This window comes from Magnolia sinica, chromosome 2, assembly GCF_029962835.1.
Source record: "Magnolia sinica isolate HGM2019 chromosome 2, MsV1, whole genome shotgun sequence".
Lineage (NCBI taxonomy): Eukaryota > Viridiplantae > Streptophyta > Magnoliopsida > Magnoliales > Magnoliaceae > Magnolia > Magnolia sinica.
In genome coordinates, this window is record NC_080574.1 from 101965820 (window position 1) to 101977933 (window position 12114).

General features: G+C 40.4%; 1 protein-coding gene across 1 annotated transcript in view; it reads right to left on the reverse strand.

The window, feature by feature from the left end:
• Positions 1-5427: 5427 nt before the first annotated feature.
• Positions 5428-12114, reverse strand: part of LOC131237321 (protein disulfide isomerase-like 5-2) — a 34176-nt gene continuing 27489 nt past the window's right edge. The window contains exons 5-6 of the mRNA XM_058235031.1: positions 5751-6072; positions 5428-5643 (exon numbers count right to left, since the gene is read on the reverse strand). Coding sequence (XP_058091014.1) covers positions 5752-6072 — 321 coding nt within the window. The 3' untranslated portion in view covers positions 5428-5643; position 5751. The remainder of the gene's footprint in view (positions 5644-5750; positions 6073-12114) is intronic.

The following is a 12114-nucleotide window of genomic DNA, read 5'->3' on the forward strand; positions in this document are numbered from 1 at the left end:
GTGCCATACCATGATTGCATATCCCCCTCAATCTCCGCGTCTACAACCTATCTTCACATTAATGACGAACCAACTCGACCTCCTCCACATCCGATGTCACTACACTAACTTACTTCCTGAGCTCACCTCAGTCAGCCCGGAAGTAGGGGGCTTCTGTTATGGGTTTAAATGAGTTGGACAAAAATGCAAGGTCGGCACGGATGCCCATGATGAGTCGCGTAGACGATCAGTGCCACTCAAGGCCAAGATGACCCTGAACGGTCAAAGTAACACTTACCTCTGGATAGTGCAGAGCTCCACCAGGACGATACACCTCCTGAGGCATGATCCCACATGAAGTTAATCACACCCTGCTCTGGAGGCTTGCAGAAGGACCCTAACACCGAAGAACAAGACGAAGAGAGACCACAAAAAGGAACACGTCTTGCTCGGCCTCGGACATGACTTCAGCTCGGCAGGATGGCAATCTGCCCAATGTTAAGGGAAAGCCCAGCCACGGCTTGGGAGGAAGGCCAGGTCGATGCGCTATTCTTCAGGACGACTACCTGGCCCACTGTGAACGTTCTACTCGACCTCGACATTCTACCGCATATCGGCTAATTGGATCATATTAAAGAGATTAGTCTGAGATCCTAGCCAAAGATCTCGGACAATATCCACGACACGCATGGGATCTAAATCCTTCTACAATACGCTCCTACTAAACGGGAAGATTGCAATCTACAGTACCGCCCACTCATCACCTATAAATGGGAGCATCCCTAATGGTGAAAGGTGCGCACAATCTCTAGCCTAAAACTTTGTTTACAACCAGATCCAAATTCCCTACTTGACTTAGGCATTGGATTGTCTCTTGTGTTAGCCAGGGTCTCCTTTGTTTGTTCTTTGCATAGGTGCTTAAAGGTCCAGGAAGGCTAACCAGATTTCTACATCAATAGTCTACTTCATTAAGTAAAATCAGCAGTAGGAAAAGGAATTCTCTATACCAACCATGGACATTTTTATATAAGTGCCTACTATGATGCTGATTGGGAGGTTTTACTAGTGATAGATGCTCTCACTGTAGGCTTTTATATGTTCGTTGGTGGTAATTTAGTATCTTGGAAAAGCAAAATGCAATTGGGTATTGCTCTTTTTTTCGCTGAGGTTGAGTATTTGTCCATGGAAGATGCTACTAGTGAAGTTTTGTGGTTATGATCGTTTCTTTTCAAGCTGGGTGTTTTGATTACTACGCATGTTCTACTTTTATGTGGCAATCAATCAACAACGAATCCGGTGTCATTAGCATAGTAAATATATAGAAGTTGATTGTCACTTCCTTCCGTAGAAACGGTGTATTAGCATTATCAATGCTCTTTACCTTTCTTCTTAGGATCAACTCACAAACGTCACATGTTTGTTTTTCTGATAGGCCGAATGAAGGCTTGAACAATAATTGAAATACAACAACAGAAACTTATCTATCACTAACCTGTGTACATTTATGAGTAATGCTTTTCTTAAAACCAAGTGAAGAAATAACCTCATTAAACCTTGAGGACCACCACTGTGATGCTTATGTTAAACAGTAAGACCTTTTTACATAACAAAAGTTCAGACCCTCGAATTACGAACCCCCGGGTTGCGTCATATGCCCTTTTAGATGGTATCCTTCTAGATATTTCTTCTTTATTGGAACTGTCGTGAGAAAACTCTAGTTTATATCCCACTATTCCTTCATTGGTTAATTGAGTGATGGGCAAATCTTTTTGTATGATTAACATTAAGTGATGTTTTGTTCTTCATGGAAGGTTCCAAGTTGTGTTTTATCATGGCTTTCGCTATCTTTTAGAATCTCAATATTCCTCATTTCGACTATTATTATAGTATGTGAAAGAGGACTCTCCTTATAGTCTATGAAAGATAATGGGATCTGAATTCTTTAAATTCGAATCCTTTTAAGGTAGTCAATGAAATTGACACTGATGATTATGGATTTACCATGGTGTAACTGTAAATTAGTTAAACACCAACTTGGAACTGATGTCTAAAGTAGAATTGCATATGAAAATGAAAAATGAGAGAGAGAGAGAGAGAGAGAGAGAGAGAGATGAAAAAGGGAGAATTGGGAAATCTGGAATACATGTTAGGGTTCCACATTCAGGACCTCTTATATAAAAAGGAAAAAATAGTTGGTGGGAAGAAATTGATAGTGAAGAAACCACATATTTTTTGGTCTTTGTGTGTTGTACATTGCATCGATCTCATATAAAAAGATATTAGAATGAAGAAGAGTGTTAAAACATTGGTCGAAAGTGGAATACAATTGACCCAACACAAAACATCGGCAGAAGATAACAAGGGTACCGGTTGATGTTGTTGAGAACCCCAACAGTTACCATTTGGCAAAATCGGATTTCTAGTGGAATTTTGCGGTAAAAATTCCTATATTTCATTAAATCAAATATATATATATATATATATATATATATATATATATATATATATATATATATATATATATATACTATTCATCATGATTGTAAACATTGCATTGATTACTGAAAGTTGATTGACAAGTGCTGGATGAAACGTTACTATGATCTTCATGTGACATGTTACTAAATCTGAGGTACAGATAATGCCTATTCATTTGCCGACGATAGCAGGGTTCGTGTTGGGCTGAAGAATGTGATAACAAGATTAGAGCCTAACTTGGATAATCAGATAAGAGTATTGAATGAATTGAAAATATATGAACTTCGTCAGTGCAACTTCAGAGATATTCTTGCACAACAGGCAGTGAGCCAGTTGGCTCCAATCAGTTAGTGGATGCATTTTAGAGACTACAAAGGCTCTCAAAACAATTGCAGTTAAAGTTTTGAGGTTAAGATTGCAGCATTCAAAGTGTGTGGCAAATGTGGTTGATGATGGATGATCATGGTAGTGATGATGGTGCACATGTTGGTACACTTCTGGTATTACTATGCCCACTGTACAATTGTTTATAAATAGCACGATTTATGAGCATCGATGAGGCAGACAAGGCTGGACTTATGAGTGTATTGAGTTATGATAAAGCCAGCTAAAGAAGAAGTATCATGGAGATGCTGGCACTCATGTAATCGGAGGGACGACTTATAATTACGAACAGTATGGATGTAACTATGGATACAACCAATGGCAGTATACGAAGCCTGTTGGACCACATTCGTGTTGAAGTAGTCCTAATCAAAATGTTTCATATTGATATAGATAGACGGACTCTCACTCTCAGCATTACGAGTACGAGTATTATTACAACTATTCATCTAGCACTGGTGCATATCCTTAAGGATAAAGGTCGACCCAATAGATGCCAGTGAAGATTAGTCATCCTCGAGTTTCATTGACTTGGTATTTCCCTCTAGCTTTGGTTATTATGGACATGCAAAACTTGTTCCACAACCACGATCGGTTGATGACAAGGATGTGGAAATCAAGTAACTACAAGCAATTTTTTATTTTTTATTTTTCATTTTGGTGGTGCTTAATGAGTTTTTAATTGGGTAAGTATTTTTATTTTTATTTTTCCACAAATCAACTCTTCTTCACCCACAAACATTGCTCACCAAGCACACATTATCGAACTTGTGCTTAAACTAACTCCCCTGACTATCTCCGGAGTCTGGACCAATTCGGCCAGATGTATGCAAGTAGGTAATACTAATACACTAATAGTCTAATACCGTAAATAAATAGTAAATACCTTGTAAATGTGACATATTTTCATATTACATTTATGCTAATATATTTATTATTGATATTCAGATAATTAGAAAATTAAATATACGGGTTTTGTAGTCAATCTCATATTGTCGGTTTATAAATTTATACCAAAGAGCGGATCATTACGCTATCATAAACATGATATTTAAAAATAAAAATAAAAATAAAAATAAAGAAAAAAAAGAATACATATTTGGATTATTTAGAATATCTCTGATTGTTCTGGAATTTTTCTGATATATATATATATATATATATATATATATATATATATATATATATATAGAGAGAGAGAGAGAGAGAGAGAGAGAGAGAGAGAGAGAGAGAGAGAGAGAGACTGATTGATACCAAGGGTGTCATTCTGCATCAGCTGTTATGTGGGGACCGATCCGGCCACCGTTACCATTACAACACACCTTTGGTCCACTGTGCAGCCTGTAAATTGGTCTGTGTGGATTGAACACTATCCCCCAACATTACCAGTTTACGGTTGATAACACTTACTACAAGGGACTGGACCCGCACCATATCCGACTTAAGAATATAAAATAAAATAATATATTGTAGTCGATTCTCTTTTGGAGAATGTTTGCATGCATGATTCACAAAATATCATCTTTCCAAAGAAAAAAAAAAAAAAGATTCACAAATATCAGGAAAGAGATTCTCTTTGACATGTTCTACAGGTGGGATGTCCATGAATCATGAGTTCGTAGTTAGATTGAAGAGGATAAATAGAGAACTTTTTAAATTTTTAAAAAAGTAGCTGTTGTGAGGTAAGACAAGTCTGTGAGGCCACAAAAACCCACTTCTAGGAAGCTGGAAACACAATTGAACCGTATAAAGAAAGAAATGGAAGGCATAAATGCATTTCAGGCTCCGAATCATGACCAAAAGCAAGAAAATCTACAATTTATGGAATTTATTTAACTGGGTGTTAAATTCAATGCAGTCCAAGAGGAACACAGGTCAGACCATCCTAGCCATCACTGCAGCTCAAATTTCACCACTGAACATAAATGATCAACCTTTTCTTGTTCTTTTCACTGTCTATTTAAAGGTCAGCAATCAAATGGCTAAGGTTATCATTCTTGTTTGTTTTGGAAGCACATTGATAGGACCATAATAGGGAGATTCTGTAGAGCCGGGGAATTGTCTCACTAACAATAAACAAAAATGGCTAAGTCTCACTAACAACAGACAGAAATGGCTGAACGCATGGCGAGAGTAATCACAGATTAGACTGTCAAGCTATGGATCACCCAACCAAATATTTTTGACATGAGATTCTGGGCCATTCATGGTTAGCAGGAATCTCTATGCACGTTCCAAATTGAATGCATCAGAACATGGAGTGTCCAGCCAACATGCCAGACCATGAAATGGGTTCCCATGGTTCGGTGAACTCGATTGTTGATCAGATGGGATCCAGTATTGCTTAGGGATGCCCCCATGATCTCCCTGATTGGATGATCCTAGATCTCAAACCCATGGCCTTCAAATAGAAGGATACTGAGCGAATACCAACTTTTCAAGAAGAAAAAAGGCCAACAAAACTTGGATGGTGAGGTTCTCCTATCTGGGGCATACGGCATCCCACATACAATAAAAGACCCATCAGATACATGATCTGGACCACCAAACCAGCAACCCAACTGGTTTGGGATGAATTCAAATGTGGGATTCGGCAATGGAGCAAATTGTATAGCAAAATGAGATCGCAATTATCATACATACGGAAACTCTGACAAAATTCACACAATATGACTACCATCTATAGTCCATCTTAACTTACTCAGATAACCCACATAGATTTCTGTAAAAAAAAATTGGTCTTTCGATTGTATGCAAGTGGGCGCCATGCAATGGTATCCATAGAAACTGTGTGCTCGTCAACTGCAAGAAACAAATATGAGTTGTTTCTTTGACATGAAACAATCAGAAGCTCTTTGATAGAAATTTCTGGAAGTTTATCACTATTGAAAGAAACGTACATGGCCCACCTTAATCTTCCTTGTCACCAGGTTGGTACTCTCTCCTTTCACTCTCCCCGGAGGAGCTGCTTGTATCTTCATCCCTCACTTGCCTGTGTGTCCTTGGAGTGTCATCTTCATCTTTGTTGCCAATGGTTCGGATAAGCATGATGACAGCCACCACAAAGACAATAAGATAAACAGTTCTGATGCTGATGAGTGAGTTGATGTAGCCAATCAGTGAAGGCCCACTGAATCTCTTTTGAATTGTCCTTCCTTCCCTATATCCTTCGAGGAATTGACTTATTTGAGACCGTTGATCCTCCTCATCAATACTTTCCAAGCCTACGACCTTTCAAACAAACAATCCCAGTCAGATTCCAACATTTAGTTTTGGGCAGAGAGGTATATTTCACCTTCAAGCTTTATATTGAGGATGTTTGTCTTTTTTTATTGTGTAGGGGGATAAATTCCACAGCAAAGAAAAGAAAAGAAAAAACGTGCATAGGTGGAGATGCGGACTTCAAGAGATTGAAGAGGTGAATGCCACACATGTGCCAACATGGAATATACGTGAGATGGACCATTTATCAGGCAGTCTGGCAGTGAACATTGCCATGCCCAAAATGTCAGGCTGGTCCAGTAATCATGTGGGCCAAACATGCATGTTGAATACAGACCTTTAGCTATTTCTTTCTAACCATCCATATTCAGCATAAACACATGCCCACCTGATGAGATCTGCCTATTTTATGGAACAGATCCTGTTCATGATATAACTGCCTAGCCAGATGCAAACATGTGCAGGTAGGTATGTCTCTGACAATTTTCCTGTTCAGTTTCTCCCCCACATTACTATCTTGGTATCATAGAAATATCTGCAACATCAAGTTGACACAAAGTCAATTAAGAAAAATATGCTGAGTTGTCACCACAACCTGTTTCGACATGCTTCACTATGTTTCTCATGGAAGGGAGTTTTTAGCTATTTTAATTCACAGGTGGAGATAACCATAGTAGCAGCAAATTTGCTGCTGCAAAGAGTACCATTCTTACAAACGCCCATGCATGCAGGAGAGTAGAAAGATGATGCACGCATGGAGCAGAAAGTACAGGCTATCCTTGAATAAAATTTCAAACTGCATGCATTTCAAAAACTTTAAAAAAAAAAAAAAAAGCATAAAAGAAAATAAACCATTACAAGAATGTAGCTACATGTTACATTCACTATGGGTCCTTAATCATGCCTTAGTGGTAGGCTCACAAGAGATTTAACACGAGGTCATGGGTTCGAGTACCCATTGTGGTGAAAATCCACTAGTGTGAGTGCGTGTTAAAAAATATATATATATATTTTTAAAAAGTTACATTCACTATATTGATAAACATTTATCATAGTCCATGACAAACCCAAATCTGCTCAACAATAATAGACTGACAATGCATTTGAGGGAACTTGTGATTATCTAATAGGTAAATAAGATGAGGGAAAGTCAACTAAGATACTTTGGCCATGTGCAACGGATACTAGGAGTTATGCCAGTTAGGAGTGAGTGGGTTCAAGTTGAAGGCTCTAGAAGGCAAAGGTAAGGCTCAAAGGACATGGGGGGCTGTAGTAAGAAGAGACTTGACCTATGGATTAACAGAGGATATTGTCCTTGATAAAGTGGAGTGGCAGAACAAGCTTTGTTTAGCCATCCCCAATTACTTGGGATAACACTTAGATGATGATGATGATGATGATTGATTGATTGATTGATTGATAGACTAACAACCAACTAAATAGAAGTATGAATATCATGAAATTGCAGTCTTAGTTCAATTACTGCTACGCTAGGAGCTAGAAGATATGCCTAAGTCCCAGAGGGGGGATGAATAAGACCTTTTTAAAATTTCAATTTAAAGCTCAATAAGCCACTAACAGAAATTCTGAACTAATAGACTTAATCAAGGTATACCAACATCCATAAGTCTATAGAACAAGATAGTGACATCCATGTAAGCAACGATACAAACACATAAGCTTCATTTTAACTAAGCATTCATAAGGATTCAACCCATAAGCACAAGCATAGATAAAACAGTATTCAACTCATTGCACACAATGTATAGTGGCTCGACTACTTGTCTACTCCACTTCCGACTAACACACTTAAACTTGAGTGTACCGAATTTCACCATCTCTTATGGTTTTAAAATAGGTTTACCATTAACCTTTACATCCTACACAAGGATCTACATGTATACACTTGTCAATGGCCTACACAAGGTCTTGCGGAGTTTGGATCTCAAACTCCTCACTAGTCCTACACAAGAACTAGCAATGTTCACTCCTACCGGAGGCTCCCACAGAGACTTGCAATGTGAGTTTGGGTTTCAAACTCTGAACCCAAATCTCCACAAGAAATTGGGTCAAGATATGGACTCCAATACTAAGACTTACCTAGCTAGATGAGCTCCATGATAGCACGATGACGAGATGCCTCTTCATGCACGAATCAGCTCCTTTCAGCTCCCACAATTGATACCTTGCTTGAATCTTCCAATGTAATGCCATGGTTGGGGAGAAGGGTAGTGATGGGGACATCACGCATACACACACACGCACACCGCACCCCCTACGCACATACGCAAGGAGAAGGAGAGCCCCACCGTCGGTCTGGCTCAATGACGATGTCCAGGGAGGGCCTCCTAGTTAGAAAACTGAGTTTTGGTTCGTTGGAGTGGGCTCGATAGTCAAGTAAAGCCCATCATGGGTTCCCATGATCATGGCCCACTAATCCAATTGATCTCATATTTTAGGTTTTGCTTATTATTGTTATTTAGAATATCTTAGACGGTTTAGATTATTTTGATTAGTTATTATTTTTTATTACTTCATCGCCAAGTAATAGGTTGTGCACATGGCACGAGCTTTGGGGTATAGGGTTTTCTTATAAATAGGCACCCCTTGTAGTTCTTTTGCTCATTGAAGATTAATAAAAATTCTTGTGTTTTTCTACTCCTTTGAATTCTTGAGTTGTGGAAATCCAATTGGGTGCCCTCCCTTCATCGAAGGGCTAACTACTATGGTGCGAAGCCACATCCATCCCGATCCGCCCATCTCCTATCACCCATTCTTCTCACCTTCTACAACCATTCTCGCTTCGAATCCGTTAGCTTTTGCAGCAATTCTTCTCCCTACAGCCGATTTCCAGAATTTGGCTCTGCAGGAGGGTTGAAACTTCGGCGGAGCACCACACACAAACCGTGCATCCTATCGACACGAAACTCGGGGGTTTTGAAGCCCTCCCCTGGCTGACCAGAGCCAAGGAGGCGTTTTCCCCATTCGGGGCCCCTACGCACGTGCGTCAGGCCTGGCCCGCTGTCCGCGCGAGTGGACTGTCGCCAGGTTCAGAATTTCCGCCTATGTTATCTCTCTCATACCTATTTTCCATAACCCTAACCCTAGATTGCATTATTTTCAATTTGTTTACCCATTTTCTAATCCTAGGGTTCTCTGAATTGAAACTGGTGAATCTCTTGGATTAAAGACTGATTATTGTGCATGTGGATGAGTTTTACCTCCCTTTGAGTATTGTTTGGCTTATAATTTCTATTAATCCAGCCCTAACATGTGTAGGCCTAGACCCACACAGATTCCCTTTACTTGAATGTTTGAACTTTTGTGTGGGATGTGGAAATTTTATGTGAATGTTTCTGAATTAGATTGATTTAAGGCCTAAGATCTTGCATATCATAGTCAATTTTCATGTCCTGCATCAAATTTGGTATTAGAGTCAGGTTCTTATAGGGGAATGCATTACATGTTTAGGGTTAGTTTGTTTAAGTCCATCATGCATCCAGTTTCATCATATATAGCTGTTTAGAAGTCCGTAGTTCCTGAAATTTTTGTTATCAGGTAGTTAGCAATTCACATTGCTGTAACTTTCTGTTATCCCCTTATGTTGACAACTATATTGCTAGTTTTGGTAGCATTGTGTAGTTTCCCTCATATAGAGTCTCATAAGATCATTTAGTCCCATTTAATTGCATATAGTCATAATAGAAGGTCCTTAGGTAGAGTTAGCAGTTGTATGCCCACACGTACGGGTCGTGGTTTTGGCTTGCACCCTACACTAAATATGGAGCAACTGTAAGAATCAGTGAACAAGTTAACCCAGCAGGTTGAGTCTTTGGGAAAGTGCTTAGAACAACGTATGGATCAACGCCATGAGCAATTTAATGTGCGCGTTACCCAACTAGAGACTTCCCTCGGGGCAAACCCCGCCATTGGGGAAGATGCCCAATCTCAGGCAGGTGGTCTAGATGTTAGACCAATGAATGGATGTGGCCAAGAAATTGGTCATGGGCGCGCACCCGTGCTCCCACCCCGTGAGGGACATCATGATCAATATGACCCAGATGCGCAACTCCTTAAGGGAGTTAGAGTAGATGCCCCTACGTTTGATGGCCACTTGGACCCTAAAGCCTATTTAGATTGGTTGGCGGATACGGACCACTATTTTGAGTAGTACGATATGTCAGATGCTCATCAAGTCCGATTCGCAAAGATGAAACTTGTGGGCCAAGCAAAGAGGTTTTGGGTAAAGGTAGAGTAAAAGAAAGAAAGAGCAAGGGAGCTCCCAATAGTCCATTGAGGAGAAATGAAGGAAACGCTTAAGGAGAAATACCTCCCCTTCTCTTATCGCCTATGGTTGATTGAGGAATGACAATCTCTTCGACAAGGTTCCATGAGTGTTGCTGAATATATTGAGAAGTTCGAAGAGTACTTGACCCGTTGCGAGGTTGATGAGGACCCTGTACTCACCCTTGCTCGTTTTAAAACGGGCCTCCATCCTAACATTAGGAGATAATTGCCTGCCAAAGACATAGACACTGTTGAACAGTTATATTAAGTAGTGTTAGACGTCGAACAATACCTCAAGGCATCCGTGGGAAGGCGGTTTGACTTTCGTGATCCTAGTGCTAAGGCCAACCCCTCTGGGGTTAAACCTAACACTGGGTACCAAAACAAACCTTCCAACAGTTTTCAGCCCAGGCCCAAGGATGATAAGGGTAAAGAAATTGCCGGGTCTAGCTCACGTGGAAGTGGAGCAACTAGGTGTTTTAGGTGTCAGGGGTTTGGTCACTTTGCCCACTAGTGCGACACGAGAGAGGGCACCAAAGTATTCCTTATTGATGGGCAAGTAGTAGTGCCCCTAGAGACTGATGGTGAAGAGGAAGAATATGATCCCGTAGAGACCCCTAGTGATGAGGAAGATGGAGCACAAGAGTATGCAACCGTTGCAATTGTGCATTGCACTTTGGCTCAAGCCAAGAACACTGATGACTAGTGCCGCAACACGATCTTCTATACCTATGCAAAATGTGGAGAAAAGAGTTATAAGATAATCGTAGATAGTGGTAGTTGTGCTAACGTGGCATTAACTAGCACTGTGAGCCGTTTGGTCTTGTAGCTTGAAGCCCATCCTCAACCTTATAGTGTCCTGGGTTGATGAAACTTCCATTCCAGTTTCGCACCGTTGTCTTGTTCCAATTCAGTTTGGATCTTATAAAGACATACTCTGGTATGATGTTGTTCCCATGGATGTTGGCCATATCATTCTGGGTAAGCCATGGCTCTATGACAGGGATGTTACCATATTTGGTCATTCGAATGTATGTACATTCTGGTTCGAGAGCAAGAAGATCAAGCTAAATCCACTGCCACCCAAGAACATGGCTAGAAAGGAGTCCACCACAGAGTCGTGCGAGTGGTTCAAAAGAATTAAAGGAGTCGAAGTCCAAGTCCAAACCACTCCATATTCTAAATGCCAAGGACTTTGAGTGAGAAACGGAGGCAGACTTGATGGTATATGCCCTTGTGGCTAGGGAGAGTGTACCAAAGGCTAGCGTAGAGTTACCCACTGAGGCCATTCAGGTAGTGCATGAGTTTTGTGATGTCTTTCCTGATGATCTACTGAATGAGCTTCCCCTTATGAGGGATATACAACATGCCATTGATTTAATCCCTGGGGCGACTCTACCCAACCTCCCGCATTACAGAATGAACCCAAAGGAGCACGCTGAGTTAAAGAGGCAGATTGATGAACTCCTAGAGAAGGTTTTATTCGAGAGAGCATGAGCTCGTGTGTCGTGCCCGCCCTTCTTACACCTAAGAAGGATGGCACATGGAGGATGTGTGTTGATAGTAGGGTCATCAACAAAATCACAGTCAAGTATCGGTTTCTCATACCGTGTCTTGATGACATGTTAGATATGATGACCAATGTTACAATCTTCTCAAAGATTGACCTTAAAAGTGGTTATCACCAAATCCGTGTACGCCTTGGTGATGAGTGGAAGACGACCTTCAAGACAAAGAATGGGCTATATGAGTGTCTAGTTATGC